General features: G+C 31.9%; 1 protein-coding gene across 2 annotated transcripts in view; it reads right to left on the reverse strand.

The window, feature by feature from the left end:
* Nucleotides 1-938: 938 nt before the first annotated feature.
* Nucleotides 939-25682, reverse strand: part of LOC132546164 (sodium- and chloride-dependent glycine transporter 2-like) — a 42242-nt gene continuing 17498 nt past the window's right edge. The window contains exons 1-14 of one of the 2 annotated variants that reach the window (XM_060209872.1): nucleotides 23641-23766; nucleotides 17836-18028; nucleotides 16869-17000; nucleotides 16379-16688; nucleotides 15788-15920; nucleotides 14730-14864; nucleotides 13091-13194; nucleotides 12594-12718; nucleotides 11953-12065; nucleotides 7042-7173; nucleotides 6374-6473; nucleotides 5598-5698; nucleotides 5121-5288; nucleotides 939-4875 (exon numbers count right to left, since the gene is read on the reverse strand). In XM_060209872.1, the coding sequence (XP_060065855.1) occupies nucleotides 4687-4875; nucleotides 5121-5288; nucleotides 5598-5698; nucleotides 6374-6473; nucleotides 7042-7173; nucleotides 11953-12065; nucleotides 12594-12718; nucleotides 13091-13194; nucleotides 14730-14864; nucleotides 15788-15920; nucleotides 16379-16688; nucleotides 16869-17000; nucleotides 17836-18025 (1932 nt within the window). In that variant the 5' untranslated portion in view covers nucleotides 18026-18028; nucleotides 23641-23766 and the 3' untranslated portion in view covers nucleotides 939-4686. Of the gene's footprint in view, nucleotides 4876-5120; nucleotides 5289-5597; nucleotides 5699-6373; nucleotides 6474-7041; nucleotides 7174-11952; nucleotides 12066-12593; nucleotides 12719-13090; nucleotides 13195-14729; nucleotides 14865-15787; nucleotides 15921-16378; nucleotides 16689-16868; nucleotides 17001-17835; nucleotides 18029-23640; nucleotides 23767-25682 lie in introns of those variants that run through there. The other variant, XM_060209871.1, reaches the window with a different exon arrangement.

Consider the following 25682-nt stretch of genomic DNA (forward strand, 5'->3'; position numbering starts at 1 on the left):
CTTTGACCTGGCATTGAGGCAATGACCAATCACCTTGTTTCATCTCCAAATTATTGAAATATCAGGAGAGAGTTCTTCATGATCAAAATCGTATACTTTGATTATTTGCATAACTAACAAGAGGCCCATGTGCAGAGAACACTCTTCATTTCAGTTTCTGCACATTTTGATTACAGTATTTGGCAGATGAACTTGAAAAGAAACTGGAATTGACAATGTGTTCAACTGAGTCCAACTTATGAACCTTCAGAAGAAGTTTAATTAAGTATTTTTCATGATAACCATGATTACGTGATCCGGCTACAAAGATTCCGCTATGGCTGTCACATTGAACATTTTTTCCGGGCTGAAGACTAACACTTCCCGCCTTCTTGTACATCTTTCAACTCCATGGCCATACCAATTAAACTTAAGAAGACCTTTGAAAATGTCTTTTTCAACATGGTGACTGAATCGGATTTTGGACTGTTCCAAAAATAGCAATATTTGGTCAAGGACATCTCAGAATCATTTCAACTGCATCCCACTGGAGTCACTACAGATATAATTAAATAACGTGAAATGCTTATACGTAATCCTGACAAGGCATATATATAATTAATGAGTATCTGGAACTGTTTCTTACAGTGTTCAGTCTGTGGTTTTATTCATTGTCCTCCTTCCCTGAGATACTACAATGTTAAAAATACGAAACTTTCCTGACTCACATGTCTGTGAGGATAAGTATCCCAAAAAGAAAACTTACACTTGAATACAGATAATGAGTAGAGCAAGACGTCTGCTTTAGCCAAGTCAGACAGAAACTTTGACGACAGAGGTACTCATGATATCAGTTCACCGTTCTGAAATGATCAACTGATATATACGTAAATACAGTGCATATGTTACACAAACATATGCAGAATTCAAAATAAGTATAAAAAATAATGACACGTGTATAAGCTCATTTACATTTTAATTTCATTATTTATTTGTAATAAAATAACTGACATGTGCTAATACTAGTGCAATTGATTGTTCATTGTTTACTGATCAAACTAAATTGTTTTTTTTATTAATGCTGACAACAAAGAAAGTTATTTCGTCACGGAATATAGTGCTTACAAGGCGATTTGTTGATTAAGAAAGCTACAAACTAGTTTTATACATTTTAATCATATAACAATACATTGGAGTATTCTCTAATCAAATAACATATGATGTCTCTCCTTTATTTACCGGGCTGACACGCTTAGCCCGTACTTAAAACGCTCTATGTAAATTTGTATCAGTACATCATTTTGGGAAAACTAAATGGACGGACAACACGTATGATAGTCAGCCCTAGTAGCCAAACTGTTATTTGATTTTAACGTCTATACATTGCACTCAAATTACAAAAACGAAATGCTTGAAGAGAGAATATGGAAACAGACATTGTTATGTTGAGAAATGTTTTTATCAACGACAACGTTTACAATAATGTATATAGTAAGTTTGATGACTGTGATGTCCTAAGATTTCGTTAATGAGTTCAAGATCATTTGGCAATGTTTGGCTTCACCTGACCAATAGTAAAAAATAATACAAATAATAAAAGCACAGCACCAACGCGTAAAAAATTAGATGAAATGTTCCATATTCAAAATAATGCTGTAAAATATTTTCTATGGTATCTTGTAAATATCATTAACTTCGTATATTAAATTTTCTAGAGGATAATTTAAATGAATAACTCTTTAATTCTGTTTTTCGAAAAGGAAAATTAATGTTTACAATAGTCTATATGGTGCACTGTTTGTCATAAATTCGTGAGTTCATTTGTTCTTTCGTTAAACCATTACCGTCGATATTACCATCCTATACCAGTTCATATTTGTTTAAGGAATTTATTTTCTTTGAATATTAAGAAACACTCAAAATATCATTTGCTCTACTTCCTTTTAACAATAGGGAGAGAGTGAGCACGTCTTTCTCAAATAACATTTCACTTGAGATATGACAAGAGAGTAAGAAAACTTTTAAAAGGCTGATCCTTACATACATATCAATAATCAAAAAGAAAGAATATTTATACACATTCCAAAGCATTATGTACACTTCAACATCAGACACAAACTGTACAAGGAACAAATACAGACAGTGACATATACACAGTATCGGATCTTGAAAACATACAATTGCAAAAGCGCTCATAATTCTTAAGTATGATCAAATAATAGTCTTAATTTCAATAATTTCTTTGGTAAGTAGATTTCGTTCAGTTACATTCTGCTGGAACAGATCACGAAATTATCACAGATACAACTGATTAGTGCAAATAACTTGATTAAATTGGTCAACAAATATTACGCACCTCGTATTTATAAGAGAAAGTGTGATGTTCACATTGTGTGGATATACGACTAAAATCTTACAGACTAATTTAGTAAATCACCATCTGATACTGTAATACAATGGCCGATAACTGACTATTTACATATTTATATGGTAGAGGATTAACACCATATTACATTGAGCACCGAACTTCAAATTCTTACAAAATAGTGATTTTCTCTTGTGTTGTACAAGTATATAAAACATATAGAGCACAAATGAATATGTTAGTTATGTATGTATACGGATAGTAGAATATACCAAATCAGTGTATTTATTCAATTCTATTCGATACCAAAAACGTCAACGAAAACTAAGAAACACGAATAAACATGACAAAGGACATTACGGGACGAGACAGGTGCTTTATGAAAATAATCACTAACTCCAGAAAAGATAAGTAAATAGTTTAGACAATAACTAAATTCGGACAAGTCTCCGAAGGATTATATTAAACACTCCAAGTTGGCTAGTGTTCTTTGAAGGTAATGTTTAATCTCCTCACACTCTCCAAGAGAAAGAATATGCTCCAGAAGGGTTATTATCTCCTGTTCCATGGATACACACGGTCGAAATTTACATTGTTTCAGATCGGGATAATTTCGATTTGTTAAGTTGATTTAATAAGACCACAACAAAAGGAGTGTATTGGATTATCCACATATCAAGGTTACATAACATACTATTAAAGGATGGACCAAACCATAGACCTACTGATAGATTGAGTATTTAGGATATCCTAATGTGTAATAATGATATTCTATAATTGGGTAATTTATTCTCATTATATGGAATGTTAATTTCAATAATCACACATGTTACCCTCGAAAAAATGTGTACCTTTTCTTTTAATAATTATCAGTATGTCTTACGTTTTTTTTTAAAATATAACAAGTGTACCTATATTAGTTTCCCAATAAGCTTAACATATATATATATAATATACAATAACCAACGAAAAGCAGTCATCAAAATATATTCTACGATGTACAAACTATAAAATATAACCTACATAATCATATAAACAAATAATACTAACCGTAATATTCTTACGACAAAACATAGCTTAATAGTGCTCCGTACAGATTTTAAGTACTTCATTTCTAGTGTATCAACTAAAGATAAAATATATATAACACTACTTCACAATCCACATGTAATTTATAAAGTAATACATTTTAATTGGTTTAACACATACCGCATCGATCTCTTGCATTTTAACTGGTCCTATGTTTACAATAATCAAAATGTAAATACTGAAAAAGGACAATATGGATTTGATTAAGACTAGATTCCATATAAAAATCTCACAATCTTTGGTGTTTAGCACTATAAATAATTATCACATAGATGTGATTACATATTTGATATGTGGATGTTTTGTAACATTCGCCCTTGTAGTGGATATTAGAATATTGATTGTATAGCAAATATAAACCATTCTTCCAACTAATGGTAAATAACATGTAAATGATATATTGATTTCAGATGCTAGTGCTTATGAGAACGTTATGAAATATAAATGACTTAGAGTGAACTTTGCAATGCCATAATCGATTGATCATGGTTGAGGTGTTTTCAGTGTGATATTTTCGAATGAAAAAGAGTATCACTGCAATGTAAAATTATTACTGTTTAATACTGTGAACTGTAAAAATATCTTTTCTATTTTTTTCAGTTTTAGTAAAACAAAGTATGAAGTAAAATCTTTTTAAATAATAATAGTACATAGCACTTAATATAAAACAATGGAAACATAATATTATATTATAATGACTCTAGAAGTGAAATGTTTCATGGTAAGTTTATTATAGGAATCATAATAGAATTTTGCCTGGATTTCTATTACGGATTTCAAATATAAAGACAACAAAGGAGATCTATTTTGAAATGAATTATGACCACAATCAATTACTGGTCAATCATAAAATGCAAAAAGAAAGGAAGTATTTTTTTACAAGACAATATCGCCAGACAAAACAAAACAAGGCATTTAAACATGGCTCAGTTGTCTTAATAGTGATTTTCTAGTGAGCAATCACTACAACAGTATGCATTTCCAATTCGTCAAATATTTACTGATAATATTATTTCATCATTAACATATCCTGTTTCCGTTACGGATTTCATTTTTCAAAACAGTTGTAAATTACCCATGTTCATCAATATCGGGACCCGGGGACCTATCTACTTAAGCAACCAATGGTCAGATCGTGTTTATTTTGTCTCCAATTATTGGTTACTGATAGGAACCACAGTGCGATATAAGGAAACTAACGTTCCTTATTGATGTATTTATTAATGTTAATATGGTGACATCATATTTTCGCTTCATACTGGCATGCTTGACTTTTCAGTTGTAGGCAGAAACATGTGCTTTTCCATGTCATCATCGTCTTCAATCTGTCGTGCAGTAAGGTCCATCCTCTTTTGAAGATTTAAATGTTTGTAGTATCTGTCCCGATCTTCTTGGACACTAGGTCCCCATTGTTCGGATGGTTTCATCAACTTAATGACTCTCTGAAAAATACAGAAAAAATCGTCTGAACAAAATACTAAAGGCTTGAAAACCTGATAGAAAATATCCTGATTGAATGTGACAGTATACCATAAACTCAGCCTTATTTACAATCTCCTTAATTGTTGTCTATTAAGACTATTGTCTTGTGAAGAAAGCGCCGATTTGTTGATTTCTCTTGTAGAAAATATTGTTATGTTTTCTTCAAAGACGTGTTTGAGTAAGGTAACTTGCATATTTTATTTACCTGACGAAGAGAACCTCTCTCCCGCAGTATCTGGTAGATAATGAGAGCAGGTATTGGTATAACGGAGGAAACACCAAGACACCATCCGAATATTATAGCCCATTGAGGGTAAGATCGCCCGTCATAAGTCACAGGACCGAGTGTAATTACACTGAACAACCAAATAAACTGTGGAGAGAAATAAACATTATTCCAGGTTATTCCATTGATTAAAAGGCATTAGATAATTTTCTGGAGAATTCAGTTATGACAATTATGTCAATTTTCATCACTACTTCAAGAAATAAGTAAATCGCATTTTGAAAATAAAGCTTACAGGATTCAACACAAGAGCCTTGTATTTGTTTTGTTAAGAACATAATGATAATATTAATCATTATGGTAATTAACCTTATGCATATTTTAGTTCAATATACCGTACACTCAATATTTTATTTTACTGATGCAACGACATACTTTTGTTTTGTGAATACCTACCACGATAACAGCTGGTGTTATGAACTTCCAAAGGTAAATCCAGATTGCATGTGGTCTAAACCCAATCATGAACTCGATATCTGACATAAATCGGTCGGTTTCTGTAGAAAAAAACAATGCACCTTGTCGTCAACTTCAACAAAGAACGATCAAATATATCTCAGCACATTTTAAGTCGACACTAAGATGTACCAAAATATAACACCGGTCCTGATAATCCTAGGTTGTGAACGTTTTATATATCACGTCAATATTGTTCCGCATTTCATAAAAATATAGTTTTCACGAAAATCACACTAGCATTAACATAAACAATGGCATAAATAACAATAAGTTTTGTTGCAATATCTTGATATTTTATTTGTTTTAATACCGTTTTAAACATCCCCCATTTAAGTATTCTAGGTGAAATGTGACTACTTTAATTTACTTATTTATTTTGATTAAGATATACACACATGTCGTTGTATAAGTTCAATAGAACATTTATTTCTGTATATTCATCATATTACAAAAACGTATATCGAAAAAGTATCGTTTTGAGAAGAGTTCAACCAGCACAAATTAAAATATCTTCTGTAATTTGGTTATTTAAAAAAAATTAATTAATTAACAAACAACATTTAGTAACAAGTTATTTCTAACTTTTCAGGCACACATGACAGTGATTTAGATATATATGTACAGCCATCTCCTCGTGTTAATTGGATTTTCGTTGTAACTTTGAATAATACAAAAGGACCTGAATTAAACGTTTGATTCCGGATTTAACTTACTGTAAACGTAAGCGATGACAAGAACCTCGGTAAGTGATATCAACATGAGCGAAAAACTCGCACAATACCAGTCAATAATCTGTAGGACGTATATTCCTCCCTGTGATAAATATAACACAACATTGATCAGATTGATATGAAACAATATATATGTTAATATTAACAGCAGAAAAAGACAGTTAATTTAACTCTTCATCAAAGAAAGTAGGAAAGATTATAAAGAAAAAATAACATGAAGTTAACAGTGAGTATAAAGCGAGTAACCTTACATATTTATAAAACACAACAATAGATAAAGAAAGCCCTCATAAGATCAAAATTGAAAATATATATCTGAATATATCAGAATTTATAAAATTTATCTATTTCTTGATTTATCTTGCTTACTTTGAAATACATATCACATAATAAAAATCTATTCAATTATTAAAAAGACTATTGCAGAATCAAGTTGACATTTGTCCGTCAGTATCACAATTATGCTTAAAGTATAAGATATATATTCTGAAAATTGTACATTGTAGGAACATTCTCGCTGTAAAAAGCGTTGAACTGTTGACATCAACAAACTAGACCACCAAGCCGAATTTAATTTTATTTCACTACTGTTTATTTCATCCCCAGCTTTTAATTTAATTATTTCAGAAAAGCATGTTGCTATTCATCACCTGTGTAATTAATGGCAGCCCAAGAAGACATTCAATCGTGCAGGCGATTGCAGAGACAAGCACTCGTCTGCTCCTCAGAGTCTTTGGGAAAGTATCCAAGAACGCTGTGATGCATGTCTCAACCATACCGAACTAAATAGACAAAGAAAAAAACATGTTAATAGAAAAAGCAGTAACATAGTTTCAGCAGGTGAAGACCTTTGTGTCAAGGGTAACTAGGTCATTTATCTTGTACCATCAAAGTAGCGTTTGTTTTTGTAGTTTATCTCAAAAAAAAAAAAAAAAAAAATCGTGTCCTTGACTAATGCATGTGTTACCAAATGTTGATTTGGAATTTGTAGGAAAAAGGTTTGTGTTGTTCTTTTTATGCCGAAATATGCTAAATTTTTAATTGTATTCGTTTCAAGTAAGTTCCTAGCATTTTAATCACTTAATGTGTTAACTAATTGTTATACCAAATTAAAAAGAAAACAATGTTTTGCTCATAATTAAGGGGCATAACAGAAAGAAAATCAGACGTTACACATATATCTACAAGTGAACAACAGTTTTTAGATGATGGATGCATGGTATGATACGTATGGTGGATTATGTAGGGTAGTTGCCATGGGGATAAAAAGCTGATGAAAAATGGAAGTTTTCCACTGTGTCAATGAATATGGACGATATTTACAAACGCATTTTTGCAAGACATATATATATTTATCATGTACATAACAAATATATATATATATAATGTGAAAAACATGAATGAAGAGATGCATATCAGCAGTGCCTATTTCTTTTTCAAATGGGCACATTTACAAAGAAAATCATATGTGGAAACACATGCAAAATTGAACAGTTTCTAACCTGTAACACTTTGGTAACACCGTAATGAATAATTGACTTAATTAGGAACATGATATTGTTTTTTACCATCTACGTAAAGTTATGTTCTTTTTACAAATTTTCCATATATTCTTTCGTTTCCATGTCATTGATTTCTTAATATATTAAAATAACACGGAAGCGACATGACATACAGAAATAACCAGTACGCCTATACCAATATTATTACATATGATTTCCCCACGCAGCTGAAAGCAACTCTGGTACTATTATGTATACAAGACTGCCAATTGTTTTATCGACTTTTTTGGTCTTGTAAACTTACAATGCAATAACGTCTAAAATATTTCGATGACACAGACAGAAACCATTTTTAGTCGTTTTCTGATTAATACTGCATGCAAAGACAATTCATAAATATTCCTCCGTGTACGTTTCATGACCATATCGATATATACATTAATATGAAAATATGATTTTATGAATTAGGGTGATGTATGAAGATTGGGAAAAATAATAAATAAATGCACCTTTTTTCGTCGGTATATTCCAAAAACTTCAAGTGGGAAAATAAATCTTATTATTACTCCAAGCTTGATATGTGTAAAGTAAAATTATACGCAGGTCAAAAGAACAAAAATACACAAGTATATGCATTTAAAAACATTTTTTTTCATTTTTCTTTATCGTGACATGACGGGTGGGAGTAATATTGAGCAATACTTGAACTGTCCTCTTAAGTAGGAGTGTATATTTTGTGTATTTTTTTCTTTGCATGCAATTCTCTCAGAAGTAGCTTTCCCATTTTATCATAATCCATCATATAATACATTAAAACGGTTGACTTGGATGAATTCAAATTGATTGGAAGTTTGGTAAACAAGAACATTCCATTCCAATATCGGTAAATGAAAGTGAAATTATCGTATTTACTATTAAGATGCCAAAAGAACAGATTGAACCGAGTTTCTTTTGCACATTTACGTTACCTCAAAATACATCCAATTAATTTGATTAAAGTCAACCGGATTGAAATAGTTTCATTTTCCTACAACAAAGAAAAATACCTTGAAATAAATTTGTAATTTCAAATTAACTCTCTCATACAAAAACTATTAATTCATTTTTTTATTTGTATGTGCATAAAGAAAGTTATTAAAACCTTGTTAGGATAGTTACAACAGTGAGGAAAAAAACAATGTTCCTATCTGGCAAAAAATACCATCGGTCATTTTTGTTTGTATATAAATCGTTGTGAATGAATACTTTAGGGGGAAAAGACTCAAAAATAGACATGTGAGTTGTAAGTACCAAACAAGTTAAAAAAACCAAATCAGGTTTATTCTTAAGTGTCAAAAGATAAAATTGATACTCGAAAAGTTTTTGTGATCAGTTTACGTCAAGTAATCTTTTTGTTGACAATATCATTACCATTATCGATATATATATAAATATATGTGAGAATCATTGCAATATAAAGTATCATTGGATAGAAAACCTATTAGTCGGATGAAGCAAGCTTGGTAGGACCGTTGCCAGCAGGTTGGCCCTTGCCCTCCACTGGAAGCTTGAACGTCGTTAACCTGCTTTTGAAATTTAATAAGAAAAAAACAAAAATACACATAAGTAACAACAGTAAATAATGTAATCCCTTCATGTTAATCACTTATTCATGAAATGTTAATTTCATTTATATTTTCGAATTAGAACAGAATTTCAAAAGGATATTCCAACATTTTTAAAATGACATCTAGATGACAAGACAATGTTGCACGATGGAACCTCTTATTAAACTTTTATTAAAAAAGCTTAATTGTTTAATCACAACTCTATCTTTTTAAACCATAGCTTGGGGTATGTTTGATTTGACATCATTAGAGCTCCCATTTTCGATGTATTTGTTATATATATTTCATATAAATATTGATAGTTTTTACTATTATACAAATAATCTTTGCAGTGTAACGAATCGCCCGTATTTTGCAATCCGCTCCAGAAATTGTCATGCTGTAATTGTTACAACATCGTCAGAATTCATAATTAGTCCTTTTAAACATGTCAGAATCTTAATTTTATTCCAGATAATTGAACAGAGAATCTTTAGAATGATGTCGGAAATAAATATTTCACGAAATGAAGTGATTGACATTAGCCTTTTGAAGTATGGTAATTGAATAGCGTGATGAACAATTTAACATAACAATGATTTAAAATGGTGTGATTCATACTGTTGTAAATATTGTAATCATAAATTTAGTTAATACTATAAAGTCATCTGTATTTACATTTTCCTGACAGTTAAAAATCATCAACTTAAATAATACAATAAGTCTTAATACTTGGTATGAAACACACCATTCAAATCAACAATTCTTAACTTACGAACATGCCATTCTATTTCAGGCACGACTAGCCCCCCTTTGTATGTCTCTCCCTCGCACTCTCTTTCACTGGTTGTTTAGCAAGGTATGGGTGTATATATAATAATGATATTAGTGTCAATTTCTATATTTATTAATGTTAGAGTTGATACTTAAAAAAATACTATTGGGGGTTCCATAATCTATCATTTTGTTGCATTCCTACTTTCCCTTCAAATTTGTATTCTCTCAAAAGCACACATTCACATCATTCAGAACCTTTTGTGATACGTAAAATACTTACTTTCGACAGGTTGTTCCGTGAGGTGATACTTAAACTAAAGAACGTAATTCATATATATTTACTATTACACACACACATATGTTCGTTAAACAATACGAACATATGTTTTCTTATTTCGAAGCACAATCGAATTATGAAATAACGTGTTTGTATATCCATATCGTGGACATTTAGTTGAGCTCAATGCCGTGTTTTCTAGAATTGAAGATACAGTGTATACCTCTGTTACATGGCACCAATACATCCAATAAGTCGATGTCGTTCCGTATCTTAACGACGACTTCGACATATCATGGACTGGCTTGTTATTAAACGATTTTCATTTTTCAAAAGTTGGCTATATGTAAGATCACATTTTCAAGGTAACGAGGTTTGGCTGTATCTAAGGCCAAATTTGTTCGCTTGGATTGTAAGTGAACCTTGACTCCAAGTTTGTTCAGAACCTGATATCTTTTAAGATATAAACTTGAGCGATCTAAATACTCACAAAATATGGCCTTTGCTTAATATCCTGTTTGTATAATGAAAAATACGATATTAACTTAAAGATATGAAATGAAAAAAGCATTGTAAATCTGGCTAAATGAAACAATGTACGATATTGCACGATTCAGTGTAAGGGATCAAGCCGTATTTCTGGTTAAATAATGATGAATGAATATTAATATACCTTTAATTATTTAGGTAATGAAATTATTCCAAATAGCCAACTAATGGAAACTAAGATAGCTAATATTTTTATGCAATAATTTACAATATAAATATATAGATTTATACGTACTTATTAAAATGAGCTTACAAACGCCGGTCTCTGAGGACTTTGTTTAGGGATAATTGTATTGATACCGTAAAGTGTGAGGAAAATTTGAATTAGTACATTACATAGCTTTTATTAAAAATAATGTTTCATATTCTTAGTTAAGCAAAATGTTAAAAATTGTTTAAAAAATTGTGAAGAATCAAAAATTAGCAATAAGAAGGCTATCGCGACTATTTATTAACAGTGGAAAGATGGAGATTTTTCTTACTTTCTACGCAATACCCTCTAGACCAAGTACATTATGCATGTATGCATGTTTCCTACACACACATGTCAAATTAAATGGATATGGTTTAAGTATGCATTGTCACTGTTTTCCATCAATACGGAGATTTAAATATTCAGTATTCTAAACGAGTGCATTAAAGTATAAAGTCGATTAACTTACTGAATGTTATTCAGATTTACCAGATATATGATTGCACAATTGAATTATCGTTAGATATCAACACTCTGTATTTGTTCTAGCTATCGGATCATTATACAATCAAATATTATTCATGTTCTTTTCGAAATATCGATGGCCAATGATAATGCATACAGAGTATACACAAACTTAAGTACAGGACTACATCAAAAAGAATCTGAAATCCTACCTGGCTGTCTACACCAATAGTAAACAACATAAGAAAGAACAGCACAGCCCAGAGTGGAGAAATCGGTAGCTTGGCAACGGCAGCTGGGTACGCCACAAATGTTAAACCTGGGCCTGTGATGAAAAACATGGAAAGGAAAAATGTACACTTCAATGTCAAAAGGATATCAGTGGTAACGGAAATATATTCCCTACAAGAAAACATGCATTAACATATCTAATGCAAAACCATATCGTGTTTATTTTGTGATAAAGGACACCTTTTAATATACCAAACTAACAAATGGCATCTACACCTTATATCGATTACTAATCACCGCTTTTAAGCATCCTGGCAAAGCCCATTTTTATTTTATTTTTTCTGTTTTTGTTTTTTTTTTTTTCTTTTGTTTTTTTTGTTTTTTTTTTTTTTTGTTTGCTTTTGCTTTTTGTTTTTCTTTTCTTTTCTAAAAATATGTTTTGATAGTATAAAATCATTAAAACTATATTTATATATTTTTTTCAGACGACGGAAGAGCTTTCTACTTGTTACCTTTGATTTCATACCCCGAAAAGGTCTTTTATTCATCCTTTTCTCATTTTTATTGTGTGATATAGTACTACATTTTATATATTTGGTAACACTTTACATAATGCACCTACCCTGGCTGACTACGTCTTCAATTGATGAGCCAGTCTGATGGGCCATAAACCCAAGAACAGAGAAAATGACAAAACCAGCAAATATTGAAGTTCCACAATTAATGATTGGCACAATCAAAGCGTCCCTATAAAACAGAAGATGATGGCATATTGACATTCTACGGCAAAACATAAAACAGACTCATTGTGGAATATATCTGATATTTGTTTGTCAGATATTCCATTTCATTTTGTTTAGACGAAAATCTACAATAACTTGTTAATATAAATACTTTTTTTACAACAATGTCCAATTAAACATTTTGAGAAGAAATTTTGCAATGTCGACATGTTTGTGTTGTGAAAAAAGTTTGACATAAACCTGATTAAGTATTAAAAAGTGGCGTTGATGTTTAGGTATTTGGGCCTATTACTATCAAAATTTTAGATATCATGTGGATATACAAAACAAAATTAGACGTCTGTTCAAGCAATTATGTCAACGTGATTATACATACCTGTAAATGTTATTGGTGAATTTATTGTAGCTGGCCATAGTTACAATACCTCCCCATCCCATACCGACAGAGTAAAAAATCTGCAAGGCAGCATCTCCCCATACCTGATAACAGGACGAAACTCGAAATAAAAATACAGCTGTGGTACGACAGCTTCACTTGTCAACATTAAAAACAATACATAATTGACGAACACATGGCCAAAGGAAATACAACATGCGATTAAAATCAAATTTCCCAAAGCGTGATTTGGTATAGTAATGACAAAATATTGATTGTAATAGCTCTTGTCGAGATTTCATTTCCGTGAAAGTTAATGCATGCAAACAAAATATTGTATTACACTGCACAAGTAGCATGTTAAAAATACTGTTGACTTTTCAATATAATTTAATATCTCCTTTGAATTGATATAATCTAGAATGTAGGAGGGTAACTTACACATATCTTATCCAAACGTGATACATAGGTCATCTGTATTCTAATGTAGTTGTAAACAATCAAAAAACGCAATAATGAATTGTTTTTTTTTTTTTTTTTTTACATAATTTTAGAAATCGGGATTTGTTGACGCTGTATTACGATTCGGTGTCAGTCGGAGTCATCGCATAAAGAATAATTGCCTTCCAGGTTGTCATTGACCAAATAGTAATGCTAACACCCATATCAGTATTTCATTGAAAATGTGTATAACTTTACTTCAGGATACATTTTGGCCAGGTATATATTACATAGGAATTGAACAATTACATAACATAATAGCCACATTTAAGTCTTTATTTCTTATGTAATGCGTACACGCACTAATGATAATGTAGGTAAACATTTATTGAAAATCAAAACTAATTCTGAAAGTTAAGTGTTAAGCCAGTCGCCAAGCAACAAGTTTGATCATACGGGCTCTCAACAATATTTCCTAGTGTGTAGAGCCATTTATCAGTGTATTCCCACATATCGAACATCCTGTGTGTGTTGGTACACTCTTGTCTAGATTAGTGGATTAGACTACTCTATAAATAAACCGAGAAACCAAGCTACGCTGGCGACTGTTGATAAATGTACCTATTATGTAAACCTAAACGATAGCGCGAATCAAATGTCAGTTTGCATAAAGAAAAACAAGGTATGCCTGATTTGATTGATGCAAGTTAGCATAAGGAATCTTTTAAGTCACAAATTCAACGTAAAGATATCCACCAGGTGCAGTCATCCATCTGTTAAGACGATAGTCCTGATGATGTGATTTTGGTTATTTTACAAGATCACGTGCTTATACACAAGTGAAACACAGATGTGTACCATAAGGATATATGATGTAAGGATTGCACATCCGGAGTGACAATAGTATTTTCTTTTTTTTTCTAGATTTTGCTTACAGCATGAAAAGAGCCTGTATGTTTGACACTACTACTGTTAACTCTCAGTGATTGGTACCTCCTATAGAAGCTTGGTAGAATAATGCAATTCATATGTAATCCTTTCCAGTAAGAAACGTGACCAGTGGCAGCAAATTACATGTATATGAATTATTCTCACATTTTCACATTTAAAAAAAGATTTATGTGCAAAATAAGGGATTACATATATTTCAATTTTTATGTATATTAAGGTATTTTGAAACTTTAAATATTATTATTACCTGGAACTCTCCTAGTTTTTCCCATTTAGGAAGAACATAGAATTTGATGCCTTCCAAAGCACCCGGTAAGGTCACCCCTCGGATAAGAAGAACTAATAAAACTAGGTATGGAAAGGGAGCGGCAAAATGCATCACCTGTGTGTGAAGAAATGTAAGAGATAAAAAAAACAGACACAAACAAAAAAAGGAAAGAAAAAATATCTCGGAATGAATGAATATATATTTATTTAGATGTAGAATAATTTTTATGACATCAATACGTAATCGTATTTACCTCTATCCAAATTAGCACTCTGTAAATATTATATACACACGTTATCAAAGCAAGATCATTTTTGTTACATGCAATCGCTACATAACTAAATACGAATATTGATAAAACATAAGTGCTTCTGTGAATGCGATTGAGTGACAGACCGCTTAGTTTTTCCTCACAAAGCAGCTGAGGGTCATAGCTGAAAGGTGAATCATAGCAGATTTGTTATGTGGCGTACAGGGACTTAGTAGTTTTCCTGTGAACTGCAGATGTTACATGGATGTTTCGGGAAAATCGATCGTAAAGAGCCAATCTGGTGCACGTTCGACGGTCAACATCTCATGCTTCAGATTTCGAAAAGTAATCACTTTTTATGTTAGAATGGAGACCTTCGGTTACCATGGTAACTTAATTTTACACATTCCAGTATAGTGTAATATGTTGATACGTACATTTATGCGATATCTCTTACTGATTCAAACAAACTATTGATGTATTTGCATTTACGTTTTTGAGTTTTAGCTCAAATATTACTTTTATTTTCTTCATGTAAGTAAATCACTCTCCAGTCACGACATAGTTTCCATCCTCTTTACCACGGCGTTATAAAAGTTTTTCTGTCTTAAGGTTTCGGAGTTAAACGTTTTCTATTATCTTCCACTAAGTAAATAACTTTCCAATTTTGATATAGATATGTTCACCCACCTTGTCAAATACCTTTACCACCTTAAAAAACGTTTTTCTGTTTTATGTTTTGAGAGTAAATAATTATCCCATTATTATATGAGTATTTTTCACCCACCTTGCCCAATACTTTCACGCCTTTAAACAGACACAGGAAGACAAAGAACCAAGCCAATATGAGACACAGCAAAAGTGGCCATCTGATAATTCCCGCCTCCTCAATTCCTCCAGATAGTTCAAGGACATGATTTCTGTTAAAGATAAAACAAGTATTTTATCATAACTGCCTTTAAATAACCAGTTCTATTCAATTAAATTCTTTTCTTACACTGAACATAAAATAAGCAAGTGATGCGGATGGTACATGTTTGCATACATATGCAATTATCTTAAATAAATTGCTTAAAAACTTGTTATTAGCATCAGTGAAAACTGAAAAGTTGCGAAATTTTGGGCAATATTTTGCTTTTGGATAGGTAGGGAATAGATCTAATGGGTAAGATATATTGACACGTGATACTGTAAATAAAAGAAAATTAAACTTTCGAAGAGTATCAACATCTATATAGAAAAAAACATATGAACAAAAAACTGTTGTTTAGCGAATAAACTAAAAAAGAAATCAGATTAGATTTTCCCAATTATTTGACGATGAAAGTGATACATCGTCTGCTGAATTGAAATATGTGTAAATTATTAATATGCTTACTCCCAATATTCCTCGCTTGGACTAGTCTTTGCAGAAAGGTGTGTAATTGAGCCGTTTGCAGAAATGACATATTGTGAAATGTTGGACATGATGTTAGTGCTATTTAATGTCGTATAGTTGCTCTGTGTGCTGTTTGTCACAATCCTTTCAGATCCATCCACGCAGTTTTCTGTGTTCCAGTCATTACCGCATTGACTCCATGGCAACACAGCCCGAAATGACATAAAGAGGTAGTAGAGCGTCCAGGCGACAATGACATTGTAATAAACACAAACCAGCCCGGATACCATCACCATGCCAACACCAACACCTAAAAGAAATCACAATAATGTATTTATCTGTGTTATTGTTGTAAGAATGTATGGGTATTTACTCTCCCAATTATTCAAACTCTTGCATAAGCTTCGATGGAAGCCTTTCTCGATACGCAAGATCATTCAAGTGTATTTTCATTTGATCTAGAGCTTTGCAACATAAACACACGGCTTACCTTTAAAAAGTGGACTCATTCTCCACGTAGTTATAGGACTAAGACTGCTAAACTGACCATAACTAGCCTCCAAAAAGAACAGCGGATACCCACATAACAGCAAAAATATGAAATAAGGAATGAAGAAAGCACCTGGAAATATAACAATACAAGTTTAACAAATTGTACAAAGAACACACAAATGAATAGCACCTTCGAAATTAAGAAGTACATACAGTATAGACCAGAAAAGAGAGTTAAACTGCATTCTCCTACAGTTATCAAGAAATATACTACAACTTAAAACATCAATTTGCTTCTTTGTTTCAATATTTACTTGACAAATAATTCTTTATATATTTTTTCATAATGAATAACTCGATCCTTTATATTATGTCCCTAATATGTAATACACTTGACAATCTTTGATAAAAACGTTTTTTTTTTCTAAATTTGAAAACAGATAATGGTTTAAGTATCACAACCAACATAAGTTTTCAATTGCTGGTAAAATTCTCACATTACATTGTACATGTAGAAACGGGAAATCTGGAAAAATTGTCTAATTGATGCTTCACTGAAAACGTCAGTTTAACCTAGAAAAGTGTGTGCCTTTCATCATTGACAAAATCAAGCTGATCTGCATGCGTCTGTTTGCAGTGTATTGTTTTGTCTTGAAGCTTAAAACATTTAATGTGCAGGACTTGATGTTAGGTACTGTATGACGCTAATACACCCAGTATACGAGTTGCCAACAATTAAATAATCTGAAACAACGTGTACACGTGTTTTACTAAAAATAAAATACACGTTTCCTTTTAATCCTGACATCCCCAAACTCAAGAAGGCTATTGTTTAGCCATATTTATTAATTATCATTTAAAGTAGGTGTTCAGCAGATATTCTTATATTACGTATGCTTTAAGTGGAGTTACAATCAGCTTTTCTCGCCAAGTCACGTACTGTGCCAGTTATCTTGTCTACCTACCTCCTCCACTCTTGTAACAGAGATAGGGGAACCTCCATATGTTGCCAAGTCCGACAGCGTACCCTATACAGGTGAGAATGAAGTCTAATCGTCCTTTCCATCCCCCTCTTTTGTCATTCCCCTCATCTTCCTCTCCGCGTTTAATCATGGCGATGCTGTTATCTCCAGAGCTATTCGACTCAGAACTCATTTTCTGTAACACGTAAAAAAAGAAAATAATTTTCAGGTCCCAAAAAGTAAAAATAAATAAACGAAAAAACTTAAACAAAATAACAAAGTTCGAACCAGAATCCTTATCCAAAATCTGTCAATATTTATCAGATTAATTTACAAAGTGTATGCAACTTGCATAGTGTCAGAGATCGTGAATGGTCATTAGCATAACACTATCAATAGTGAGACGAGACTACTCAATCCTCCCAGCAAATGGAGGGTCTTGACAAGACAAACAAGGAAATAGTCATTGTCAGTATACATTTGGGTCATCACGGCTAATTAACTAAACTCGCCTTCTCTTATTTCTACAGTGATCCAGAAGGAAACTATAGAAAACAAATCGGCTGAAGGAGTGTGAAAACGAGGACAATACAGAGTTCAGCCGAAGGATAAATTATAGTTCATTATGCAGGTGTTGTGTCCTTGTATAAACGTCGCTAATCCCAAGGGACCTAAAGTGTTGAAACCTAGGGAAAGTTTGAGGACATTCAAACATGAGAGGCACACTAATCGTATGCTTCCATACATAACTTAAATAATGAAGCAATGTCCGGTTTGTGTGTACTTTTAAAATGTTTTATTTGTATATGTTAATGTTTGGAACCTATTAACTATTGCACATACGTCCTAAAATTTGAAATCATCAAAAATATATCAACACCGCTGATAAGATTTATGAAAAGCAAACAAAAGCTAACAATTCTTTCGATTAAACTATTCAACTTTAAAACAGAAATACAAGTCTAATTAGAAAAAAATATATACTTAAGTGTGGTTTGGCTGTTCAATACAAACAAGGTAAAGCAAGCAAATACCTTGTGTCCGTGACAACCACAGTGGAATCCAAGGTTGTTATGCAAAGACATGGGCGAAATTGTCATGACTAAGAGCTGACAGATATTGATTATCCCCACGAGATGTCTAGTTGACAAATAAATGATAGTGGGTAAAATACAAACCGTATTTTCCCATGTCTCCTATTCCGCCGAGTGCATTTTAATATTAATGTTAGATATCCCATATCTCTATATCGCATGAGGGTTAGTTTCATAAACAGGTCAGCGGTTAGTTACAGCCTTTAACAAGGATTAGGTTATGCTATCGATCCGATTGGTCCATTACAAAACAGAACAATGAATTGTCGGTCATCATGTGTGTCACGAGGTACTTGATGCGGTACTAATACAACGTCTTTAGCCTTAAATAGCACATACAGCCTTCATAGATATACTACTACAGAAATGCAGTCAATAATGTTATACAGGCTTAAATAACACAACTACAACATCGATATTTCTGTACGATTATGAATTAATAAAGATAATTTCAAACTGAAGCTCCTCACGTTCACCGCAGTGTTATACATGTTGTTGCGACATGTTATATAAGTTATCGAACACATATAATTTGATTTACATAAATATGAAACATAAATGTAGAAAGTGTTTATGTTAAACTATACTTGAGCTGGGCCACTAAAATATTCAGAAAAACATGTTACATGTACAGCAGTAAATTAGAGATTCCCCGTAATTAATATGTAAAGTGTTTTTATTGCAATTATGAAAAACTACAGTGATGATTCTTTCATGATACAATCATTATGTATGTTAGCAATCAACCTATGTCTGTGATTTTATCACAATTTAATTGTTACGAAAACAATCTAACGTAATGTTCAAATACTCGAGTTTCTTATTGATTTCATAGTAATTAACTGGGCAATTACTCATAAAAAATCGTTGTCAGAACATACAAATAGAAAAACAAATTCACAAGAAATCAACTTGTTTTGGCCTTGATTATATGTAACATTTGCTGTATTGGTATTAGATCTGAATTCACTGTCGCGTAGTCAAATGTAAAGTCACGCAACGCCATCGTAAAGTAAACAGTTGACAAAGTACTATCAGATCAACGTCACATTAGATGTAATAACTGTATATATTTTTCTCGTGTCAGCGATATTCATTGCAGGTTTTACTAACGAAACGAAATTGTCTATTTCATGTGTAAATAACCATAACTTAATTGGAATTCTGTATTATTACAGAATTTGGCGATTTTTCTCCTTCTAATTGATTAAGGAATTTTCATTCTTTGTTTGCGTTTGAAGTGGTATTCCAGTAAACATTTTTAATAATTGTTATTAATATTTTAAAACATTCTTAATCTGATGATATTGTTTTTTTCCCCAACTTTTGAAATGTCGAATATTAATTAATATATTTTAAAATATTGATTAAGTTTTTGAATTTTCTTTTTATCTTCCTACATTTCAGCGGCACCGTTAAATTTCTTATAAAATATCAAACTGTGCTGATTTTGTATTATGAAGTGTTATTTTCTATTTTTGTAGCTTTTGACTTTGAAAAGGACAAACAAATGTTTAAAACATTGAATATTCATTCCAGTATGTGTACCACCATTTGGAAAACAGTCCAAGCACTGACGGTGAGAACTTCATCCCGTGCAATTTTGTCTGAACAGGAAAACATGTTCAACAACAAACAGCAAACAACAGCAATTTTTGAATTTTCAATTTGCTGACAATTACGTATTCCCCTACTCCGAACTATTTAAGAAAATCAAACGCACACTGAACAAGTATTTTGGCGAGTCGTCTGTGTTTTTCAATTAAGGTTTAAGAATGCCTTGTTTGATATTGCTATTTAATTAAAGTGTTCCCAAGAAATTGGAATCAAGATGTATACATTAAGATGGTGTTAATCCTCTAACATTTGTGATATCTTATATTAGTGATATATCTTTGGAATTAAAATGAAAAAATGCTTTACATTATTTACTGTTAACCAGGTACAACTCAAGACAGAAATAGAAATAGTTTGTGAGGCCGAGACACAAATAGATCACGTGTTTCACATCAAGACAAGAAGAAAACGCCATCGCAATCTGTATTATAGTATGATTAAGAAGAGATGAGAGAAACAGAAGCAGAAAACCCACAAACGTCATTGAAAAATGAGAAAACCATGCTCTTTATAAAATGTTTACCGTTTCATGTGAATGACAATCATCGCTAAGTTGAGTTTTAAAGGATTCACAGTCGAGAAAAAAGTAAGTTAAATTCCATACATAATCTCATGATGGCATGATGTGTTAATTACATACATATATTTTATCAGTTTCATCCATTTTGACCACAAAATTAAATCTATCTCCTCCTGTTGATTTTCTTTCTCGCAATGTTGAAATGTGAAAGGTAATATGCTATAAAGTGTTCATTGTTTTAATTGTCTTTAGACTGATAGATATCACTTAAGCAGGTCTATTTAATATTTGATATTTGTTTTACGATGAAAAAATCTTAAGTAAGAAATAATGATATCAAAACATATAATAATAATAAAACAATTAATTTGAGCTATTGAATACAACAGTTAACAAATATTAAATAACTTTTGTTTCGATGGTACATTGCGTATTCTATAAATTAAATATTTTGTACGTGACTTTTACGTACAGATGTACCAATACAAAGTATAAAATGTGTCAATTACATACCAGTTTGCTAGAATTTCATTCAAAAGCTTCAGTGATTACATGGTGTGTGTGTTTTTTTTTAAATAAACACGTGGTGAGATAACACAAAATTACACAAAGTCCTTTTAGCCTAGATCTTTCTGTATGGGCCTTCATCAGCTTACCTGTGCAAACAGCCGCTACTTTTTACGGAAACTTTAGCAAGGAAGAATTCACCACAATGATACTGAATTCATATTGTGTATCTGTTAGAGTTATTCAAGTCTGAGTAAATTGATATCAACTTATGCATTGATAATGCATTATATCTAAGTTTGAATTATACCTGAAAGTATGACAAAGCTCACTGAGTTTGATGTAACTGAGCCTCAGGGCTTTAAACCGATTTCAGATTTTTTTTTTCAGAAAACGTGAATTAAAACTGGGCCTCTACTGTTAACTCGAATATTTTGTGACTATATCTGAAGAACAATTTTTATTGTTGGTTTGAATAAATGATTTAAGAAATATGGAGGCATTGAAAGTTATTTAGCTTTTCATTTTGATTTTAATATGTATCTACTCTTGTCCAGGGATAAATGACACATATATGTCAAATCTATTTGTAGCAATTTCATTCAGTGAGTGGAATAAAATTTTAAAATTCAAATGTAATCATTTTTTTTTTAAATAAAACGAAAATTTCAGTTTTAGTTTTACAAATATGGTTATTTCGGCGCTAGATTTCAAAACAGTTACAATGAGTATGGTGTATTTAGTGTAATACTGTCTGGTTATGTCAAGTGTTTGACATGATAATCAAGCATGGCGCCTTCAAGGTAACATAAGTAAGGGGCAGGTACTCCTCATTTTCAAAGCCCTGTATCTCTCCTGATAAACATTTGTAAAACTTGGAAGTTAGTAAAGTCGCTTTATCATCAATAGATTGATTTAAAACCACTTTTAATTCTTAAAAATTAATTGGATGGTTGGACGAGTAAGCTGATTTTCCTCGAAGTAATATAACAAAAGGCAAAATAATATGATAACGTATGCTGATACTATGAAAAAGGTTTTTATCACAAAATATTGATAACACGCTCGGAACTCCATGTTAGCTACAAAATGCAATATTTGCTTATTGTGAACAAATTAGAGGTAGTGCTTTGTAACTAAAATAAAAATAACAAAACAATTGTCAAGTTTGTCTCACTCCTTATACGTATTGGTACAAACAAATGTTCATATGGACTATCTGTTAGGATATGAACTCGTGTAACATCAAGCTCAGTGGATATATTTACATGATATCTAGTAATTAAGACTTTTAGTTGTTAATGCAATAACCGAATCTGACCTTGTTCAGTGTTCCAGGAAACTCGAAATTGAATACAAAATTTGTCTAAGTTTTCAAGGAAGTAATATTATATAATATACATGTAAATAGACAACATATGTTTTAAAATGTTAATCAACAGGTTTAAAAAGTCCGTGTATTTTATTTCGAACATATGGCGAAATCCTACCGGAAGAAAATAATAAAAACAGACAATGAAGGAAATACGTTTATCTTAAATGATAAAGAAGAAAATATCTTCAAACAAACAGTACACGTACATGTTTCCATAAAAATGTTTGTCATTACTGACTTCAAATTTGCAATGCATGTTTCACAACATTTCTAAATGAAATTGAAACAGACATGATCTACTAGATATATCCAGTACCTTTTCTTCTATGGATGTCAATGTGTGTCAGTGAATTTGTGAATTGTCATGCTATTTAAATTGATCAGACGGTTTCTTCAACAAAAAACATTGAAAAATGTTTGGCAGCATACGAAATTTCAACAATACCGAAAATCAACATAATTTATTTCTGCGAGCTAAAAGTAATAAAATGATTTTCTATATAATAAGTAAAGTGAATACAGACACGTTAAGTCGAACTGGCAGTATGTTACACAAGGCTTCCCATATATGGCGCGAAAAGTTTGTCCAGGTTTGGTAATAACGTCAAGTAAATAATGTAAAATAAAGAAATCGATATGAAATCGAGGCCGGAGCTCTTCCATATGTGAACATGAAAATAATAAGATTTACTCACATGTCTGCAATGGTACCGATATACCGCCCTTTAGTAGCCTTGAAGACAAATGCTAATACTAAAACATGTACTATGCGTCCGATTTAAGGCTCTCATATGCAGCGTGCAAAAGCCAGTTTCTTTGTTAGAATTTTAACTACGATCTGTTCACCGTTAGTTCAACCGGCAGTGTGAGACACTCGGCACACACACAATGAAGGCCTATCGTGGCTCCTCGGTAATTTTCCACTCCCAGGGTCAACGGTATTCACAAGACAGACGTAAAAAACGGATATTTAGGTTAAACAAACAAAGAGACAACCCCTGCCCCTATACATTGTTTAAAGTTCAAAACAGTAAATTATCAATTGTCAGCCTAGGACTCTATCAAATCAAATTAAAACAGGCAAATATATAACATCTGATTGACTAGTCCAACATTAGCCTTATAGCCATTTCCTTGGCGCAAAGAAATCGATTTAAGTTTGACATTACGAAGATGCCAATAGGATAGATTCTGGTCTCGTAGCACCTCGTCCAAAAGAGTAAGAAAGAAAGGTCACAGTGGTGAAGATGAAAGTGGTGAACAGGCAGCTGTGCTACACATGTGTAAAGGTAACCTATTAGACCCACATGAGAACAATGATTTCTGATAAACAGCCTAATACGCGTGTAGATCTATGAAGAATAGACAATGTTTACTTCAAATCTTGACCATTATACATGCCTTTCGTTGCCGTAGCTTTATCAATTAATCTAGAACTTAATTGATACCAATACAGTGTAATTTTCTGAAGTCAATTTCAACCCAGTTATTGATCTATCCTTGTAATTGTTTTCCTACCCTAGATGTATTATCTTCAGTAAATGACATTGACAAGTTTCCAAAAATTATATGTAGTTTGAGAAACGTCTCCTTTTTCAGCATTCACTCATCATTCACTGATATCATTAAATTTGTATATTTTATTAAAATACACTGTTAATCAAATATAGCATATCACTCAGGGATTCTAACCATTGACACCTATGAAAACAAATTCTTAATTGGTTTTAAAAAATATATGGCAGTACAATGAATTAGACTAAAATAAACTGTAGCCTTCTCGGACTCACTATTGATAATAGCGACATAGACGGTTAGAAACCAGGAAGATGACGGTAAAAAAATCCTAATTTGCTGAAATAAATATCAACTTATAGACCGAGAGGTGCCTTATGTTCAGAATCCACAACTTTTAAATACATTGTGATTTCATGTGTTATGTTTCAGAATTTTTTCATTAAGTAGTTACCCGATATATATTTTGTCATTGATAATTTCTTCTTTTCTTTCAACAAGAAAAAAAAAAAAAAAAAAAAAACCCACTTAGAAGTCAGATATTGTTTTAAATGTAATTTCATATCTTGCATATTCAATCATTTGGTATTTAGATAGCATAATGAATAATTACAACTGAACTGAAAAAAGCCTCACATTTTCAACACATACGATATTTTATGGAGGACACGGGTGTTCTTATCCGACAACTGATATAACAGATTACTTTTTTCACTAAAATAAGAATGATAAGCATGATTACTTTGTTTTCATTTCTTGTTAGTATTCAATTTCTAGATAGTACTATTTCTGACAAAATGCATCACTTTTTTCGGGCTTGATGTCGCCAACTGTCGGATAACCTTACAACGCCGAGATAGGAAATCACGTGACAAAGTGGTGTTCCTGAGAACACACAAAGTGTCAGCAAAGGAACATGTTGTAACAGTAATTCCAGGTCATAAAGGTATGGAAATTTTAGAACAACGTACATGTGTATATTCTGAACCGTGTTATTATCCGACTGAATTAACACGGGGCATGCAGGATATGGCAAACTTCATTTAATGTGTCCGTTATTTTTACATAGACTTGGCCAATATTATCCGGGAGATCTCTTTGTGTATTTCGCCTCCGCAATACTCCTGTTGCAATCACTTTCGCACTCTGCACCCCTGTCATGGCAAAATTGCAGGTTCCATGTGCGTGCGACAGTTTGTGGACAATACGGAAAGACTAGATG

This window comes from Ylistrum balloti, unplaced genomic scaffold, assembly GCF_031769215.1.
Source record: "Ylistrum balloti isolate Yb309-2 unplaced genomic scaffold, AGI_CSIRO_Ybal_v1 Utg369876, whole genome shotgun sequence".
NCBI classification, from domain to species: Eukaryota; Metazoa; Mollusca; class Bivalvia; order Pectinida; family Pectinidae; genus Ylistrum; species Ylistrum balloti.